The sequence below is a fragment of the Paralichthys olivaceus genome, chromosome 6, assembly GCF_024713975.1.
Source record: "Paralichthys olivaceus isolate ysfri-2021 chromosome 6, ASM2471397v2, whole genome shotgun sequence".
Classification (NCBI taxonomy): domain Eukaryota; kingdom Metazoa; phylum Chordata; class Actinopteri; order Pleuronectiformes; family Paralichthyidae; genus Paralichthys; species Paralichthys olivaceus.
The window spans coordinates 19,136,615-19,157,728 of record NC_091098.1 but is presented as its reverse complement, the minus strand read 5'-3'; the positions used below and the strand labels follow the sequence as shown (position 1 = coordinate 19,157,728).

The following is a 21,114-nucleotide window of genomic DNA, read 5'->3' as shown; positions in this document are numbered from 1 at the left end:
ATCATGCAGCAGAGCCGAACATGTAACTGGTGTATGTCTCAATAACAAGACACAGCCACGGTGCTGGCTGTAGGTCCCTTACATCGGTATCTGATTATTATTAGTTAGTTTTTTTTCTAAAGGCTGAGGATGACATCACGCCAGATGTGAGAGGAAGTGATCCTCCAGGCTACGTCTGGAACAGGCCAAAGGATACTGTGTCATCAGCAGGTGAACAAATATGCAAGGTAGGCAACAATATGATGGTGTGGTTCCTGTGTTTTGCGGTGGGAAACAGCCTGTAGGCAGGAACTCAATCTGATAACTATAGTGAAAAGTGGGAGAAGTTCTGACTTTCAAAGAGAGGAACAATAACTCAAAATGGCATAAACAGAAATTATCGAATAAATAATCAGTTTGATGAAATATATGTTTACCTTTGCTCATTTGGCCGACACTCAAAAGCAACTTACAACTGAGGAGCGAGACTGGAGCCTTAGTGTAGACCCAAGTACAAAGTGCTAAATCTGAGTCTAGATCCAATAAGAGAAGGAGATCGGGTATAGAAGAGCACAGTAAATACACTTTGGCTGCTCTTAGGAGAGATGAGTTTTCAAGAGGTTCTTGAAAACAGAGTGGGACACTACTGCTCCAATTGCATTAGGTGGCTTGTCCCACCATCAGGGAATTACAGGCAATAATACTCTCAACTGCAGCTGTCCAGGAGTGTTTGAAGGAACTTTGGGGTCCCAAGACAGAAGGCAGATGGAGGGCCTTACGTTGTACCAAATCAAACTATTACTGAATAAATGACAAAGCTGTTGTGAGAAAGCTAATAGCAAGGGGCCTTAATGGAGGTATCCAACCTTAGTATTGTTGTAGGGGCTTTTACATAGCTGATCAATGAATTTGAGGAGGTTCTCACAGAACTGTCATTGGTGAAGTGTAATTAGACACTCTCAGGGGGCCCCTCTCAGCCCGGGGACTAAGCGCATTTGCCTGCTTTCCCTATCCTGTTGCAAAACCCTGAAACTGTCTTATGCACAAGGATGGCGACGTCAGACAACATTGCTTGAAGTAATGTCAGAGGAGGAGCACAGGATAAAATGGAGCTCATATATATAGAATGTAGCAGATGTAATTTGTATTGAATCTTTAAATTTAAACAGAAAAGTGTGAAATTAAGCTTTTACAAAGCTTGATGATAACTTGCTGTCCCAGGACATCAAAGCTCTTGACGTCAGAGACAGGGCTATCTGCCGAGTCTCATGTATCAGGTATGAAGAGCACCATCAAACAGCTTTTGATCTTGAAAGTGCACTGAGGTAAGGAAAAGGGGTAATGAGATCTGTGCACGAGCACAATACTGTACTTGTACACAATACCACAACAGTGTGGCAACACCAACCACTTTGAAGTTCTTCAGCAACTTTGGCTTAAAAAAGTTATTGTGGTTGAACAATATTCAAAAGAATGCACACTAACATTCAATTATGGATATGTTTGCAACTTACAATAACACAAGTTTCACACTACAGCAACTTGATAATGAGCTCCTCATATACAAACGTTTTGTCAGGCCTACAATAGAGAACATAATCTGTGGCGATAAAGGGCTGACATGAAGGATAAAGGCTGAAATGTTTGTAAGTATGCCAACAAAAGGACAAAAACAATTACCAGAAACATGCTGTGAGAGAGCTGGTTAGCATGCCAGTTTGTGCCTGTTTCTGTGCCCCGAGCTTTAATTATTGAAACCATTGTTTATTCATCGGTTATTAACCCTATGTTGTCCCATGCCTTATTATGCAGGGCGCATAATGAAAGCTAACTAGATTAGCAGTAATGCTCTCCTGTTATCAAATGAACAGTATGAGCAGGGGATCAGGGCCAAGTATATGAAACCTCTAATACCTTGTTGAGAGCTAACATTGCTTAGTATCAAAGACTGTTGTCTATGTGCTTTAAGTGCTGTTAAATACTGGCAGGTCATCTGCACTCTCTGTGATCAGGAAGGCCCTTAAACTTGGTTTTACATTATTTGAATCAAGCATGCAATGCAAACTTAAAAGGTTTTGATAATAAAAAATAACGTGTATTTTTTTCAAAGTAAAAAGCATTATTTGGGGTATTTATAGCAAATAGTATTGTACTGCTTAAAAGTAAACTGACTGTATCGATATTTGAGAAAAGAATGGCCACATATTCACAAGCAAACAGACTTTAGGTTTATGGACGTACTAAAACCACAGATTATTTTTAATCAGGTCTTTAAGCATCCATACATTAAATATTCAGTTAGACATTTTCATGCTGGACACTAACTAACTACATAAATAAAAATGTTTTTGCACCAGCATTATCCTTCTGGTTGGAACTCCACAATAAACAGAAGGTCTATTGACAAAATTTGAATGAAAAAAAAGACAATTCATGTGGATAAATTGTGCAAATACATTGTGATTTATATTCTATAAGATCATGTCTGAGCTTGAGGGGATAAAGAAAAAAAAGAACCTCAAGGTTTTGTTTGTCTGCACATGTCTATACAGATTCCAGGAATGTGGAGAATGGTGAGTGAACAACAAGAGGGGCCTTGTATTTGTAGGTCTATCTCCTGCCCACCCTGTAGATTAGCCTCTTATCTGTTAAATGAGACAGTGCCGACGGATTTGAATAACAGTGCTTTGGCATCAGCACCACGCTTTATGCACAGAGAACTCTGCTGTATCACAGAGAGTCCCTGTGCAAGGGCTAAGCAGCACAGGCAGCCTTGGACCAAGCAGTGGGTGGATATGGCGAGAGACATAATAGGCAGCTTCAGATGCTGCTGTTCCTTCTCCCTGAATGCCGCTGTTTTTTTCACATGGTTGTTTTTTATTGTAGATATGACAAACATGGGATTACGAGAGATTCGCCCCAGAGTCTGGATTTAATTCACACTCTCCCACATATCACCTGGATGTGTGGCTGATTCCCAAAGCTGTTAAATCATTCCATCTCAGTCTGCAGTGTTATCATCTGACTAGCGAGGCAATGAGGCAGACTGAAATGCACCCTGCATCTTGGTCTCATGATTTCATCTGGCTTGTACCTCACCCTGGGCCGGAATTGATAGGCAGCGTTAAGTGCACACCTGGGACCCGACGTTAGGTTTTCCAAACTTTCTCCCCATTTCCACTCTTCCTAAGCCCAGGGCCTCAGCCAGTTATCAAGCAGAAGGGCTGCACCGCAAACTTGGCAGCCCATGCAGACTTCTGAGACAGAGCTGCCGGCCACGTTAGGCGTGAGTGCCAGTCACCGTCAGGTCCAATGGACAAAACTAGAGCACATTCCTGAGACCTTACACAGTCTTGCTAGTTAATAAATCTCTTAGCCTGCCGAGGACAGAAAACACAGGAAGGTGATGATTATCTAGACCAGAGAGGTAACAGAAGAGGACACGAATCAAGTTACACTGAACAGGCTTGTCACTCTGTGCAGGGATTGGACTTTCCCAGAAATATAAGCCGCACACTGGAGGTAAATCTGACATCTAAGGTTACCTAAAGGGAAAAATAAAAAAGATTTAGAGTCAACAGCCATGATAGCAGCTCTTTGGTACTTTGTACTTTGAGCTAAGTGCTAACACACTCAAAATTACACTCGCATTATAATTTTCAGCAGGTTTAATGTTTACCAAGTTCCCCTTCTTTGATTTGTGTGATGGCATGCTAACATTTGCCAATTGGAACTAAACTAAACAAATTTCAGCGAAGGAATGCCATTAGTTTAAGTGATTAACCACAAATATTGGACAATTTAAACTTGATGGTGGCCGTTAAAGTGAAGTCATGACTAGAGTCATTTTAATTTATGTAAAGTGTAACATAATGTGTGAGCTAAGGTGAATAAGGACTGACCAGCAGACAGCCAGTAGTATGGTTAAAAATGCCCACAGTATCATGATTGTAATCCTGCCAATTGCTTGATCAAATTTATTCATGTCACTTCCACACAGAATAATAGTCACAACTAAACTTAAGTGATTGTGAGTCAAAGCCATTAGACTGATTACTACAGTTTCTCAACCGTTGGTTATAGTTGTAATGTGCGAGAGAGTATTTGGAGTCCTATTTAGAAAAGTGCAATCATGTTGCGACAAAGTTGGATTGGGTTAAAGTTATTTCAGGTGATTGCTGAAGTGCTGCCGTCCACATTTAGGGGCTACAATGGAGTGCTAATCACCCATCTGAGTTTTGATTTGATTTCTGCTTCTCACTGGGGTCATTCTGTGGCCACGCCATTTGCTGATCTCTGTATTTGCTGATGTCCTCTTGATGTGTTTCAGAGTCATTAGGACTGTTTCTCTGATAACAAAACTATTAACCCCATAACAAAAGCCATTAGGGGCTTTTCCCTCAGACTTTCATTTATCATGTGGCCTCATTGAGAGTTGTGTGTTTACTATGTAATGGAGTAGCCTGATCTGCCACTGGTCGGACGTACAGAAATGCTAATGAAGAATCCACTGTAATTGCCTTTGGGCCCTCCGATGGTGGATTAATTATGTAGTGCAATTTGTGAATTATCAGCTAAATTGCCTCATCAAGCCTCCGACAGGATTAAATTACAGTGAGATACGTACATCTAAATAAGACAAGATGAAACTACAAGTCCCAAATGGCATTTCAATAAGACGTTATATTTGGTAAATCATTACTTTTTCTTTAAACATAAGGAGTGTGTCTTCAGAGAGCAGCGGCTTGCCAACAATCAATTTCAGCGTCAACATGTTCAAGTGATAATGGAACCTCTTGGAAAACCTTATTTGGCTGAGCTGTGAGAAAAGAGAACCATGGGGGCAGGAACAAACAAGAGCAGCACTCTGGTCTATAGGTACTGTGCCTGAAGGAAATACTCACTCTTCCTGTTCGATTATCAAGCAGACACCCACTGCAGACCAAAAACAAAACCTAACTAAAATATGGTAAATCGTGTGTGGATGAAACACTCTTCAAAGTGTGATAATGTTGATCATGATTGAATGCTCCTGCAAAATACCTGAAGCCAACTCTCTTTCCACAACAGGAACAAATAAAGCTATTATAGGGCAGATATTTTAAATTATGACCGTGAAAAGAATTGTGTTGAAAAAGAGAGATCTGTGAGCCCAGCGTATATAAAAGCAGAAAAGGGTCTTTCCGTTTGTTACTGAGTAAATCCGAGAAGGGCTGTCTAAAGTAATATAGCGTTGTGAGAGAGGAGATTGGCTCCATTCAGGGTGTCGCTACTCAGCCAAACCCCTCAGTGGTCCAACAGTCTGCTCAGAATAACCCCTCTAATAAGTCACTTGGAAGAAAATGTGGAGAGTCAGCTGATTCCTAATCCGCTCTCTTTCTCGCCCTGTGCTCACACATCAAGAGTCAGATTGATATGTGCAATCACATGAAAGCCCCTCTGCGGCGGGGTTATCATGGTCTAGTAAAGCTGCAGGTGTTTTTGTGTATGTGTCTTTTTGACGAAATGAGAGCTAGGTGATGCATTTCAATGGAAGTCCCTCATCCATAATATGCCTCGAGGGTAAACAACAGGATGAGAGAACAGCAACTGTGGGGAAATGTGTGTATTCTTCTCAGCAGACATTGATATAATTTACAAGTGTCTGTTCTGATGATGTATTCTTTAGATTTAGAGACAATTAGGAGGCACAATGTAATCATGAAAAAGATTCTCATTACTCTGCATGTGCTATATAATGTGTAAATTAAATCAGGATTTTTTTTTAATGAATCTATTGAACATCAATGTATTATCTATGAGATAATAAATTCATTTTACCTCATGATTATTTTATGTTCAGAAAATTCTTAAGGAATTTCAACACATGCAAGGGTTTGCTTTGAATAGACCATTACTTTATTACTCATCATACAATCTATTCTCTAAATGTCTACATGCAGTCACTGAGTGCACGTGCTTTTTTCTTACCGTTGCCTTGCAGGGGTGAACCAGTCAGAGAGATTCTGATGATTGACAGGTCCATGAACTGTTAGAGACAGACTCTGTTTCTCTATCTTAAAATCCTAATCATGCTTGCCAAGGGTTTTATTATTATATGACGGCCCTTTCTTTGTTGCCATGAACATCAAGTTCATTTTCGCTCCGAGATATTCATACAGTGTACAGTTTATGTTAATGTATGATGATAGCATCACATAGATGGCACTACATATTTCCCGCAAATATTGTCAGCGGGGTAAAAGACAGCTAATCAGAACAGCCATTTCCTCTGTTTTATTTGGCAGCTTTATTTGACAGTATAATGCAATCTGTGATTGCTGTTTCATGCTAAGTTTTTTTTTCTGTGCTGCTTCTTCAACTGTCAGTCGAGGAGATGTTCCTCTTTCTTAAACTTTTTCCTGCTCTTTCAAGTATTGTTCCCAATAGAGCTCTTGGCCTATTTAAACCCATACTAATACAGGCTAATATAACCCGTCATTCATACAAGCTCAAAGAAATCTCAACAATGAAACGGGTGCTTCTTTATGTGTATCTGTTCCACTTTAAAAGAGGAAGGTAGGAAGTGTTCAAGGTGAAAAAGAAAACATTTCTAAAAAATCCTCTGCAGTGCAGAATACTGGAGAGCAAGAAGTGGTTTAAATGTCCGGCCCACAGAGCCACAAACCAATACTGACTTCTCCAGGACTGCAGCAACAATAACTGAAGTAACAGACAGCAACAGACAGCAACAGTGGTAAATAAAATCTTTTTTGGAAAGATTGTAAAGAGTTAATATATGAAAAACATGGATTGGACATTGCCTAACTTGACTTGATCTGACAGCTCTTCATCCTTTGGTGTTTGAACCCTTGAACTTTTAAACAACCACATGCTTGTATCTTGTGACTATTATCTCAGATGCCTTCACTCAGCAGTCAAGTGTTTCACTGAATGCACTGATGCAGGCCACATTTTTGGAAACTGTGCAACATGGTGGTATGATAATCCCTCTGTTCTAAACTACACTACACACCTCATCGATCGAATCCCACAATATCTTGATTTTCAATTCACATACGCTAAATAATTACACAAATGATCTTAAGGCACTTTACAGATATTCAAGATTAAAGAGAGACACCAAGCAGCTCAGCGACGACCTCATCTAGTTGTTTCCTCCATAGTTTGGTTTTCACCATGACATAAATATCGATGCTAAAATCCAGGGAGGACCTTTGCATTGACAAAGAATCTTAAATGTAGATATAGGGCGGTACAGAGATATTTCAAGAACTAGTGCAAATGCTGACAGAATTTTTCACCTGTATAAACAGAGAATAAGTCTTTTGTGTCGTTAATCATTTCAATGCGGCTCTTTGGACAAATATAACCTTTAGACTGTGAAAAGTGTCCACTCAACAGTGTGACTTTAGAAAACATTAACATACAACTTTTACACACATATACAATCTATAGCTATTACTGTAGACCTTATGAGGTACAGATCAGTATTTCATTTTCAGTACTCTATGTAAAAGAACACCAAAGGCAGGACATTGGCGTTTTAAACTTTATCATTGAGAAACATTTAAATGATAGCATTACTTCACCTCATTTATGTCTTTAAAATGCATCACTTTGCATCCTTTGCTGTGTACAATTCCCTTTGCTGCATCATTTCATTCTGTGCTTTTTATTATCTGTAGGCTCATTCTCTCTAAAGTCCTTCCAGATATGCTTACGATGAAGGGCTCAATAAAAAAAAAACCTGACATTTAAATGAAATACAATGAATTTTTATTAAACTGTCCTTTGAGAAAGCCTGGCACTTAAGAAACAACTACCAGCTTTAACTTGTCAAATGTGATAAGTCATGATTATATCTGTGACAGTAAATCTTTGCGCTGCATTTTACAAATAATGAATGGATTTACGTTTCATTTAATGCTCACTGTATTATGGAAAAAATACAACCATAAGTAATCTGTAATGGCAGAAGATAAAGCCGTGAAGGTCCAGGCCATTTCTGTTGGCTGATAGTTGCCATGCAATATCGCAGAGGGAGGAAACGAGGATATGAAATAATATGCATTTCTCTGTCTATTCTATTGTCAAGATGTTGGTTTTGTCCTCTTAATATGAATAAAGGAACAACAGAGTATCCCACATAAAACAAACATGCCCACGGCGACTTTCCCACAGTCACAACATTTATAGAAATATTCTGTTTCATTTTTACAGCATGAAAACGAATAAATCATGGCAACGACTTCAACATCGTAAATGCATACGCTTGCAAGGGCCACACACTGTTATTGAATGGTGTTAAGTGTTCTTAGACATCCAGACAAAATGTGTTTAATCTGTAGCGTGTACTCCAGCCTTTACCTTGTTTAAACTATTACTTATGTTTCTTTTGTCCTTTTTCCAACACATATTCGTAGTACACCATGTGCTGTCTTTGAGTTTAAATGACATTGTATTGTCCAAGTGCTCAAAGGTTCAGTGTGCAAGATGTAGGTGAAAGGGATTTTTGGCAGAAATTGAATATAAAATAATGTGTGATGTTTTCACTGGTGTGTTTAATCTAAATTGTGCTAATTGTTGTTTTCTTTACCATAGAACTTAAAAACTTAATATTTACATGGAGGGGGGGGGGGGTCCCCTCTATGGAGGCTGCCATGGTTTTTACTGTCGTCCGAACTGGACAAACTAAAACCTTTAGAGTTTTTATGACAACTGAAGTTCACCACAGGTTCTCCTTGGTGTTGGGAAGGGGAGGGTGTGATGAGGAGTATCCAGCTGCAACATGCAACTTCACCTCTAGATGTCACTAAATTCTACACACTGAACCTTTAAGTTGCTGTGATTATGATGATTGCTGGCCTCCAGATCACTCAGATGAAGACTAAACCTCAATCTAAGTTGGTGGAAAGCCTGTCCAGTGGTTAGAGTGAGGTGTGCTGCTGTATTAAAAGCTTCGAACAGTTCTTGTCAGTGAAATCACCAGTTTTATCTTTTCACCTGCATGTCTCCAAATCAACGGGAGGCGGAGTCTCACATGACCGGGCTCAACTTGTGGACCTGTCGGTGAGGAGGACAGAGGCAGCCGGGGCAGGGAGGGGTAGCTGCCGACATAATTACAGTACACACAGCGGTGGACCTGCTGCTGTGATTCACCAAACCTTAGGAATAAATCCCCCCCTTCGCCGCGGCTCTCAGACGCTGCTCATCTCTCTGCGGCGGTGCGGGGAAAGCGCTGGTTTAATGGCGTTTGGAAAAGTCTCCGCGGCGCTCCCCGGGCACAAGAGGAGACATTACGGCGCGAGTTAGCTAACGTTAGCTCCACAACAAGGTCAGTTTGAATTGTGGCTTCTGTCGCTCTCCTATTAAACATTGCACCCACGTCACCTTCGCTAACTCCGCTCATAATTCCACACGATCCACACAGGACAGGTACAGCAGCTATATTTGTCATCGGCGCTCACTCTTAGCACGTTAGCTCGTCGGTTAGCCCCGCTCGGTGGCTACCGCGGCTCGGTCCGGGTTTTTTTTTTCTCGCCCCTCTTTGATGCTCCACGTTTGGGCAGCGGTTGGAGCTGACTCACGTTAACCGCTGCCGTGCGGAGGTTACGGCTTCGGAAGGAAGCGACGGCACCCGCGGGTGTAGCCTGCCTCGGCTAACGTTAGCCGCAGTGTTTTGAAAGTGGTTTTGGTTTCCGCCTAGAATAAAACAGGTGCACCTCTGCGCTAACCACACAGACGCAGGACAAACACTTAACGCAGCCACTTAACAAGGCTGCTGTTTGTGCGCAGTCTTTGGGGGACACGTCCACCATTAAGACAGGTTTACCAGCGTGGACAGCTGGGTGATTTATCAAGGTGGAACGCTGTAGGTGGTGTTATCACTTCCAAGGGCCTCGTCTACCGAGTCCAGCAGAAACGGGGGCAAGTGAAGCGGGGCCCGGTAGCTAAGGTTTTTTTTTTTCAGTTTGCTAATGCTAGCTGCGGAACTAACTGGCCACTGGGACATAATATCTGTAAACCCTGAAACATTTGATTATAACTGCAATCTCTGTGTTTTCTTCAATCACACCGATTTGGGATCTATTTTACTTAAAACACATGATTGGTTATGTTTCATCGTGCAGGGTTGATTTAGCCTAACCTAATATTAGCCTGGATTCCCCAACGTGTTTGACGTTGCAGTAGTTCCAGTAGGTTTATTTTAACCTTGTGTAACGAGCTGGAACATGCGTGGCCACAAATGACCTGTTTGTTAGCAGCAGGAACTAGTTCAGTTTACATGAAGCGAGACGATCATCTGATCAGCTGCTAATTTCCTCACAAGTTGGTGAGAAGCTCAGCAGAACAGATATTTATCTGCGCCTTTGTTTTGTGCTTGAAACTGTACTTTTGCTTCTGGATTCATGAAAACACACAGAAATGATTAGTTGACTTCCACACTGGGTTTTGACAGCACATGGTGGTGGCTAAACGAGTTTGCTCTCTGGTCATCACGCTACGTTACACTTTAACTCGGCCAAGGCCCATTTTGTGTTTCCCCCCCCCCCACATGTTTCATCACTTTGCTGAACAGTGGCGGGGGCAACACAAGGGAAACATCCAATTGCAAAGCAAGCTTGTCTTGTGGATATGTTTGTTATTCAGCTCATGCACTATCCAGAGGCTGCTGGATGTGGTACGTCAATTCAATCGGCCCTGAGTGCCACTGTGCATCGGTGTCCTAATTATTTTTGATGGTTTTCAAGTTTTAACTACAGTTGAATTGCAGAAAACATGGATACTGTGGTTGTAAATGGTTTTGTCCCTCTAGTAGAACAGACATCAGCGCGTAATGGGCAGAAATCACCACCACTCAAGGCAGTTTCATTGTACTATTACAAAAAGTACAATGTTATGAGTACAAAAATGGCCAGTCATAGAAACGGTGAGGTTTTTAAAGTGTTAAAAGTATACACAGTTGGAAATGAACACATCTTATTATACTCATGTCCCCAGAAGGAAAATCTTTATATGAACCTTGATACTGAGGCTTTTGAAACTATATATATATTTTTTATATTCTAGCCATATAGATTTGGGCCCAATTATGTTCTAAAGAAATTATCAAGATGATAACAATGAGGCACAATTACTCCCTGTATGACCCATGTGAATGTGTTAAATTAGGGTGTGTTCACAGATAATTTTACAGGGTCTTACATTTCTGAAACAGGGACCAAAGCCGTGATCGTATTACTAGACAGGATAATGAAATGATACCCTAACTTCACTGAATGAACTGTTTGAATCAAACCTTTAGTGAAAGATCAATGTCTGAACTGAACCATGGATTTATAGAATCACACACCTAAAACAATCAAGTTTTGCTCAAGCTTCTCAAGGTCAATCACTAAACTAAAGGCAGCACAGCTTGATTTCTAATTTTGTGGAGCATTTTTCAGTTATCTTTTATTTCCTCAAACCACACATCTTTGTTACTAAGGTTTACCCATCTCAGTTACAACTTATTGTGCACGTTTAATTTTAATATTGTTTAGTTGCTCATTAGAACTGCGCGTTGAGACACTGCAAGTCAGCATATTAAAACACTTCATATTTCCTAATGAGCTGTTTGAATTGAATTCTGAATTACTCACACTTTTAAATTAGAACCTGATAAAATCTAGGCCACATTGTGAAGAGATTACTTTGATGCTCAGATGTTTTTCTTTTTTTTTCCTTGCGTGGCAACAGCCCGAGGTGAAGTGTAGTGCTCAAATCTTTATTAAATTAAGCTTATGGGCAAAATCTATTTTCATGTTAATTTTTGTATTTTACATATGAACACCAAAGGATGGCTGAATCAAGCAATACGTTTACACTCAACACAAATGTTTATTTCTCATTGAAAGGTACTAATTATATCAGTGGTATAAAATGGTGTCAAGATGATGAGGACAATATCATTTATCGCAATAATATCTGGGACAGTATATTGTACAACTAATGTCTGTCAAGGAGGTTTTGTTTTCATCTGCGTTTGTTTGTCTGTAGTACGGATTACCACGTAACTTGTTGGAAGGATGAGACATGGGTCAAGAAAGAACCCATACAATTTTGGTTAGTATTAATTGTAAGGGAAAGGATCCAGTTTTCTTTTTTTTTATCACTTTCTTAGACATTGCGAGAGATTTCTTTTTTTGTCATGGATTTCCAAGGGAATAATTAATGGAACTTGATGAGAAGAATCAGCCATATTTAAGGCACTATTACCTATGAGTTAACTTTGTGTGATTAGGCTGAATCCAAATAAAAATATGGATTGGGTAGATGTAAATGCCGTTTCATGAAGGGGCCTTTGGGCCTTGGTGGAGGTATGTGCTTTACTAAGTGACATTCTAGTGTGTGTTTTTTTTTTTTTTTTTTTATCTTTTGGAGATTTTCAGAGTCAGGAGGAGGTGGACTGGGGAGAAGGTCATGGGGTGTAAGTAAATCCTTCTAAGTGACTCAGTAGATAAAGATCACGGATAAGGTGCATGTCTCAACCTGGTTGAGACATGACTCACTAGTTTCTATACATGATTGTCACTGATTTTTCTGAGTCGTGTACATATTATGTTTGAGACAATCATCCAGCCTCTCAAACTAGAGAAATGATTGTGGAGGCTACAGGATCCCTGAGGATGTGAATTGATTGTATGTTTTAGTTTTCCCAGCTGCCAGTCTAGTCATAACAGTCCACTTCTGTAGACAGTATATACCCACAGTAGATATTCATCACCATCATTTCCACTGAGGACAGGATTTCACAATATAGTTAGAGTTCTTTTGTCCTGCTTATAATAGCCTACATGTTTTTATTAGTCACCAAAAGTAGACAATCTGACAGAATAGATGTTCCCAGCAAATATATAGTACACAGTTACTGCTTATGCTATCTTTACAGGTTTTTGTCCAGTGATGAATCATACATTTTTAAATGCAGAAGCAGTGGGTTGGTCTGTGTCAATAGCAATGAGATGTGATGTGAGCTCCTTACAGTTGAATAATAAAGAAAAGGGGAGTAAAGGAAATGGACTCGGCTCAAATTAAAGCAAAAATAGAAGCTAATGGTAAGATTTTGTGGCAGGTTAACAAAAGGCTGATAATTAATATGTCAGAAAAGAGATAATTGCAACTACACAATTCAAAGTTGTATGACACCAATGCTCAGAGTCTGTGTAGACCTCTATCCAAAGGATTTGCAGCCTGTTCCCACAGATCTGATCGCACCACCTGCAACAGTGTTTTCTATTGAAAATCTTTCTGCCCCATTCAGCAGGGTAAATACAGGCACTCATGTGTTTAATAGGGCACTGTTAGAATACATGAATTGCTCAAAAGTCTTTTTAAGTGTTTTGTAAAGGTGTTTAGAAATGGCTAAGATAGAAAGAGCTAACTCGGAACTAAAAGTGAACAGAAACAATGTGATGATTATGTCCCCGTTTGCCAGATACATGATTTATTTCCAGTAGGAACAAATTTAAGTAAAATGTGTGAATGTAATATATCAGATCAGCAGTGATAGTTTTATTGGAATAGTACGTTCTTTTAATGTAATTCAGGTTTGGGCAAAATGTATGTAATTGTCTTACTGGGTGAGTGAGAGGATTGAACTAAATGATTTAGAATCACTGATGTTTATTACGCTTATTAAATGTTATAGATTATACTCAAACAATGAGACTGAGTGTCTTTTACTGCCTGTTAGGATAAATACACAAATGGTTTGTTGTCCTGCCGGATGAATGTCTCGTTGCAGTGCAGCCGTATTTTACTGGTCATTTCTTGATCATTTCATGAATCATAGGGATGGACCTACTACTAACCCGGCACAGACCTAAGAAGCCATGTGCCAGTCAGGCTTTAGGGTTTCAGGCCACTGGCTGACCCCCCTCTGCCCCTTTTGTGAGTGCTACGGGATTGGGGTTGGCTGGGTCAGCAAAATGGAAACTCTGGTTCCAACCCTCAGGGCATTTAATTAAAACTTACAACCAAGACAAACAACCTTTGACACTCATACATCTCATGAGAAGACTATTACTCAAAATACAATGACAGATAAGTGAATACTGTATCATTAGGAGAATCTGTTATTTAAGAAACATTGATATGTTACATTTAATTTCATGTGTTTAATCTAAATAATAAAACAACATTTTTAATGCTAGTGGCACAAACAATCCCTGTTTGGTAATATTTTATTTCAGTACTTTTGGAATGTATTTTTTTTTGTCCACCCTAACATTCCAAATATCGCTTCAGTTAAAACTTGTCATGGGAAGACAAATACTCCGACCACTCTGCTGTTGACTCATTCATTACTTCATGTATAATAGACACTCTGTGGAGTTGTCCCTGTAATGAGCCGTAAATTTTAATTTCGGACATGAATATCAGAGATTGAGATGACTTATAAATCATTGTTAATTCGTGTCATTACTGAAGGTGTGTGTAGTATATTAATAAATCATTTAAACCGGTGTGTTGAACACACAATATGAAGTTCTAAGAATCAACATTCACTAATAGTGTTGTGGTGGGGAGATCTGTTGAGAGCAGGGTATGAATTATTATGAGCAGAAAGTTTACTGTGTAATCATGTTTGCATTCCACTGATGTTTTTTTCTTTTGGCACACTGACATTTGTTTTTTTTTTCCTCACGTAGCTGGCTGATATGGCTGTCTAACTGGCTGCCGAAGATAAATTCATGGATCACCAAGGACAACAAAGAAGAAAAATACATCTGTGAGCTTAGCCAATAACTAGCGAATCTGACTCATCAGTATATCACCAGACTGACTCAGTGCATGTGGCCTCCTCAGTTGTTCACAGACATCTGTTGGGCAGCCAAAAGGCCTATTGCTATGCACTTTAAGAGGAGAGACATGAGCCGAGGGGATGCTGGGAGGAGCGGGCTTCCTTCATGCAGGACTATCCCTCTGGTACTAGGGCTTCTAGTGGCCATGGCCCAGGGCGCTGTGCCAGAACAGCGAGAGACAGTGGTGGAGATGATACCTGTGGAGTTAGAGGCTTCCATGCAGTCCTCTGTGCTTGCTGAGCTCCAGGCTGCTTCATCATCTATTGGTGAAGGGCCACCTACAGCTATCCCAGAATCCTCTCCAAAGAATGGGGGAGTGCACACTGGCATACCCGACTCCTCTGCAATCGTGGGCCAGGTGTTCCAGTTGAAGGTTCCAACCAGGTCTGCCAATGCAAGCTGCAATGTCCATGTAAGTACACTGAAGATTTGAAACTGTCGATATCCATCCATTGTTGATCTTCTGTGGGAGATTTTGTGGAATTTATGATTTAATATTTGCATGTAAACATCTCAACATTGATTTAATGAGATCACAATGAATCAGTGAATTAGAGGAGCATTTGTGTTAATGAAAAGAGACTAAAAATATGAATGTGGTGTAGAATGATTTTGTTGTTGCATTGATAGACTGATTTTTACTCTTATTTGTTTGAATCAAAAACAAGGTTCACAGATTTCATTCAAAACAAACTCAAATGTATTCCTCTTTGGATGTTGATGCTAAATAAAATGACTAAACGCTGTTTTTGGTCCAGTAGGTGTAAGACAATTCTGTACAGAGTTTAATTTTAATTGAATAACACTTTATTTTGGCCTAAGCTATACTAAATTATATCATGAAAGATGTGGCCAGTTTATTTGAACTTAAATTCACTATTAAATTTGTGATTGCAGATTTATGTCCCCATGTTGCCAAAATGTTTTGTCATTGTAGAAATACATGATATACTGTCTGTGTTCCTTCAGTCAGATTTGATCACTGTATAACTGCTGGTTGAAGCTGCCTGTGGTGCAATTTGTTCCAGTCAGACTTTTGAATGAGATGAGATTATTATTGGCCCAAGTGGTGATGGAGAATGATATCCTGTCATACAGTAATAACTCAAAATAAAGAGTGATGACTCACATAGTGGTTATTATGAATAGCAGCTCACTCTGCTTCCTGTTCACATTTGGCACGATTTGATAAACTGAATGGGACTGGGAGGGGTTAGAGGTTGTAGAGGTAGTGAAAGCATTTCTGCTTTTGCTCTACTAATTTTAAATGTTTAACATTCATCTGTGGGATTTTTGTAGTTGCTGTTCAACTGCCAACTTGGTTATATGAAACTGAGAACTGAATACAGAATTACGTTTGATCATGGATTCACTGTTTTAGTTGTGCATCAAATAAAACCAAACATCTCCCAGTTTATACTTCAAAGATTTCTTCTCTCATAAATGATAATAAAAGTTAAGCTCCTAGTCTGACTGAGTAAGCAATTTTCAGTCATTACTTGGGTCTTGGGAACTTTTTATGTGCATTTTCTGATATGATCATCACTTAAAGTTAGTAATGAGTTTTGCCTTTCCGTACTTAAGTTTTATCTCAGAGGTTTCTCTATAGTGTAAAAAGGTATTAATGATATGGTTTTTCCTCTTGTAGCTCACTGAAACGGGAAAGGAGACTTTACCCACTTGGTTATATTGGGACAAAGAAAGCTGCATCCTGAGAGGTTTGGCCCTGGAGCAGGATAAAGGTGTGTATCATATCTTGGTGTCTGGAGAAGAAATAACTGAGAAGAATGGCAGCCAAGTGTTTCCCAGCACAGTCTTCTCTGTTGAAGTGTACCCAGAAGAAAGAGCAGACACCGAACCAGCCCTGCTTACGCTACAGTCTGACATCAGTGGCCTCCAGCCTTTCACCTGTGGCTCTGAGGAACCTGTCACTGTCCTCACTGTCATCTTGGATGCTGATTTGACAAAGATGGTTGCTGAACAGAGGGCCAACTTACTGCGCATCATGAGAAAATTCTCACACGTGCCCCTGGAACACATGAGGGTGGTCCCTGTTGTTAACAACCGCTTATTTGACATGTCTGCTTTCATGGCTGGACCAGGGAATGCTAAGAAGGTGGTGGAGAATGGGGCTCTACTGTCATGGAAACTTGGATGCGCCCTTGACCAGGGCAGAATCCCTGATATTAGCAGTGTTCAATCCTCAGCAAAGGATGGGACCATGTCAGCCAGACTGGGGTACCCAGTGGTTGGCTGGCACATTGTGAACAAAAAGCCCCATGGAGTGAAAAGGGTCAGACGGCAATTGAACAATACTCCAACACCAGTGCCCTCCCTGCTTCCTCCAACTACCCACCCAGAGCCCCCTATTCGTGTTGTTCCCACCCCGACTTCGCCCTCTATTGCCCCAGCAACAGACATCTCAGCTCCGCCTGTCCGAGGCCCTTTGCCGCTTCCAGTGAAGCCTACCATGAGGGTCAGGGACCAGATTGCCCACACACCTATCTTTGGGCCCCCCCAACCTACGAGAGTACTAGGAACTACAAGCACCATCCCTATCCAGCCAACCATGACACGGCCTACATTTGTAGGGGCCACTGCTGTGCCAACACCACCAAGCACCACCAAAAAACCCAAACCCTCTTCCACAAGGAAACCCAAGAAAATTAAATCTTCCACTCCAGCTCTCCAGGAACCCAAGTCTACCACAGCTAAACCACCCAAACGCACCACTCCTCTCTCTTTGGCTCCAGACTTGAATCAAACCCCGGAGATCCGCAATGCCATTGATCAGGTGAATGCATGGGTTGGCACTTACTTTGAGGTTAAGATTCCTCCCGATACATTCTTTGACAAGGAGGATGGTACCACTGATAAGCTGCGTTTGACTTTGAAGAAAACTCCAAAAGAAGCAGTGAGTGAAACATCTTGGATCCAATTCAACAGCACTATTCAACTTTTGTATGGCCTTCCAGAAGAGCAGCATGAGGGGAAACATGAGTACTTTATGTTGGCTACTGATAAGGGTGGGAGGAGCATCATGGATGCTTTCGAGGTACAAGTCAACCGATGGTCCAGTAATGACAAACCATCAGTTGTGTTTGCTGCTCGTTTTCACGGTGACCCCAAAACTTTAAGCAATGATGTTCATAAGAAGATTCTTTTGACCAGAAAGTTGGCCTATGCCCTTGGTGATCGCAATAGCAGCACAGTGACCCTGAGGAGCATCACAAGGGGCTCCATTGTGGTTGAATGGACCAATAACAGTCTGCAGCAGAGTCCTTGTCCAAAGGACCAGATTACAGTTTTGAGCAACAGGATCTCGGATCCCCAAGGTACACCTAAACTGGCCTTCATCAAAGCCATGGAACCCGACTTCAAACCCATCAACATTTCCATTCGTGGTACGAATAAATGCCAGAGCTACACATTCATCCCACCAGGAGAGGTGCCAATGCCTGTCCTTCCTACAGCTTCCCCTTCACCTGGGACAGGTCGTAGGAGCAGTGATGATGTTTACCTACACACTGTTATTCCAGCTGTAGTGGTAGCAGCCCTACTGCTCATCGCCGGGATCATTGCTATGGTCTGCTATCGGAAGAAGCGCAAAGGGAAGATGACCATAGAGGAGCAGGCCACTTTCATCAAGAAAGGAGTCCCTATCATATTTGCAGATGAGCTAGATGATTCCAAGTCACCCCCGTCTTCCAGCATCCCCCTTATCCTTCAGGAGGAAAAGCCCCCCCTTCCCCCTCCAGAGTACCCTAACATGGCTAGCCCCCACTGTACCCTGCTTAACCAGGATCTGCTAGAGGAGTATTCTGTTTATCAAGATGATGACCCTAATGCCCCTCCTTACCAGCCCCCACCACCATTTACTGTCCCCATAGAGGGAAAAGGCTCTCGCCCTAAGAACATGACATCGTACAGGTCACCACCTCCTTATGTGCCTCCCTAACGCACAGTGGAGCTTTCAGTTTGGAAAGCAGGTGCACTGTAAGGATGCGTGTTGAAAACTACTGCAGGAGTAATTTTAATGTTCAATGAAATGGCTTTGACTTTGTAGAGGAGCAGGCAAACACCCATATATTTGACCATCATGGATAAAACACTATCTCTCAATTCTACTACTGGCACAGGGCAAATGGATGGGAACAGTTTGTAATTGCCAGCTCTTTTTTTTTGTTGTCCTTCAAATCTGCTTTGACTACTTGCATATTCTTTTTTTGTCTGTTTTTTGCCAAGAAGAGTCAGTTTTATCTTCAATGACGTACTATTTCTATTGTATAGAAAATAATGAAGAAGCAGGAAAGACTGAAGCCCATGGGGCCTTTGAGCAGATGTCACCATGACAACAGACTCGAGGCTCTCCCTCACAATGTTATTCTTTATGGGTTCTATATCACTCTATCTGTCCTTCAGCTAGGTTTACTAAGATTTTGCACCTGTTATTTCTAGAGGGGAATGAAATACAAAAAGCCAAACTGAAAGCATGAAACACTTAATTTACACAAGAATCAGTTGGTTTCTTCTTCTTGATCTTTCCGTTTTATGCTTTGCTCCCTCTCGATAATAACATGCAAACCTTGCACTTATGCAAATTCTTGTTAAACCTTGCACTATGTGTCTTGCACAGAATTGAACACACTAAGAGGTAGTCCAATAAAGAGAAGAAAATATCTTTTTTGTATCCTTGAATTCGCCACATGACTGAGATTCCTCTGGTAATTGATCACAAAGGACATTACACGGATCATGCCTGTTGGGGATGTAGCCTAATTAAGTTACAAAACAAATAACTCTTTTTTTTTTTTTTTTTTTTTCCCCCCCTCCTCAATGTTTGTGCTACTGAATCTGCTTGTGAGATGACTGGTGTTGCTGTTGCCAAGGTGATGTCTGCGGTCACAAGGCAAACCTTTTAGGGTTAACCAACAATAATGAACGGGCGAATGGAATTCTGTGGTCCACAGTGATCTGAGTGTTGTCAACATAGTCAATGAGGTGGATCCAATGTCTTATATTGAATTGGTTCTGTAGGGGGGGGGGTGGCTTATAGAGTACTGAAATAACACTGCTCTGCCTCTAGGTGTTGAGTGCTCTCCCTGTTGTCGGCTCAGATGAGGCATGGGGACGTGGGGATGTACATAATTGTGTGCCTGTGAAATTAAACAACTCCATAATGTTAGTGTTTTATCAGTAAACCTAGTCGGGGGGGGGGGGGAGGGGGCCAGCGTGGGAAATTATTTTATTTTTTAATTGTATGTCTAGATTTATGATCACAATCATGAAAAAGACTTTATAGTTTGTGAAGGTACAAAAAGAACGTTTACTTACCCATCACAAAAAAAATAATGCATTATCTCAATATGATGGGCAACAAAGAAACTACAACAATATGTGAATTATGTACATTTCATATCTGATATCACCATAAGAAAAATGGTTAAAGATCTAATGTTTTTACTGAGTTTTTGATACAGTCTTAAACTTGTTTTATGAAAATATATTAATAAAATGTAATACTATTTGTAAAGCCTCAAAGATGGTGTACAGTTCATTTTTGTTTGAGCCAGTGGATTTACTTTGTTGTATTTAAAAAGGGCAAATAAACGCAACACATCAGGTAAGTATTCAGAATACAGTAAGGTCTATATGTTTTCATGGCCGGCAGCAGACTCAAAGTAGTAATGGGCTTTTTTAAAATTCCTGCCACTCTTTGCTTTCTGGATTTATCTTTCATCTGCACCTCTACAGCAGTGAATCATAGCAAAAGACCCGTGACATTTTTGTAGTCTTGCTTGAAAATATAGTCTTGACATGGTCTTAAGCCCCATTTGGCTCTGATGGTCGGCTGGTTTTTGGCTATTACATGAGCTTCACAGTCTTTGTTGTAATAAAGCAAAGACACAGCAGGCTGCCCTTGCAAGACACTGTGATATTTTAAGAGAAGCGCTCCCTTTCTGTGGCATTCAGGTGGGCATGTTTTTATTTTGGCCAGAGAAATATCAATAACGGTGACTAATAGCTGCTCTTAAAATCTTTCAGCTCAGAGCTTGTGTTTTGATGGCTTACTCTGGAGAGGTCGAAACTTTCATTAGTCGTCTCATTGCAGACAAATGAACATTTTCAGAGCAAATTGCAAAATGAGACATTGTTGTCAAAACAAATCCCTCAACTGCTGTGAAAGCTTCTGTCAGTAATGTACACTGAACACTACAGTGAAATGTTTTAGGAATTAATCCATGTGGTAAATATTCTCCCTTTGCACCATCCAAAAGAAACAAAA

General features: G+C 40.6%; 1 protein-coding gene across 2 annotated transcripts; it reads left to right on the top strand.

Moving 5' to 3' along the window:
* Nucleotides 1-9,039: 9,039 nt before the first annotated feature.
* LOC109635223 (dystroglycan 1-like) lies at nucleotides 9,040-20,369 on the top strand. Of its 2 annotated transcripts, none has more exons than XM_020096260.2 (3): nucleotides 9,040-9,316; nucleotides 14,676-15,240; nucleotides 16,477-20,369. In XM_020096260.2, the coding sequence occupies exons 2-3, from the start codon at nucleotides 14,818-14,820 to the stop codon at nucleotides 18,784-18,786; spliced, it is 2,733 nt and encodes a 910-aa protein (XP_019951819.2). In that variant the 5' UTR covers nucleotides 9,040-9,316; nucleotides 14,676-14,817; the 3' UTR covers nucleotides 18,787-20,369. The 2 variants fall into 2 exon arrangements, with proteins under 2 accessions (XP_019951819.2, XP_069383065.1); XM_069526964.1 differs by lacking the exon at nucleotides 9,040-9,316 and adding an exon at nucleotides 12,419-12,451.
* Nucleotides 20,370-21,114: the final 745 nt, after the last annotated feature.

What these genes read in the sequence shown, in the direction of transcription:
- LOC109635223 (XM_020096260.2), top strand. Translation starts at nt 14,818, where the DNA reads ATGTGGCCTCCTCAGTTGTTCACAGACATCTGTTGGGCAGCCAAAAGG. An exon ending in ATGCAAGCTGCAATGTCCAT is followed by an intron (nt 15,241 to 16,476) that starts GTAAGTACACTG and finishes TTCCTCTTGTAG; the next exon opens with CTCACTGAAACGGGAAAGGA.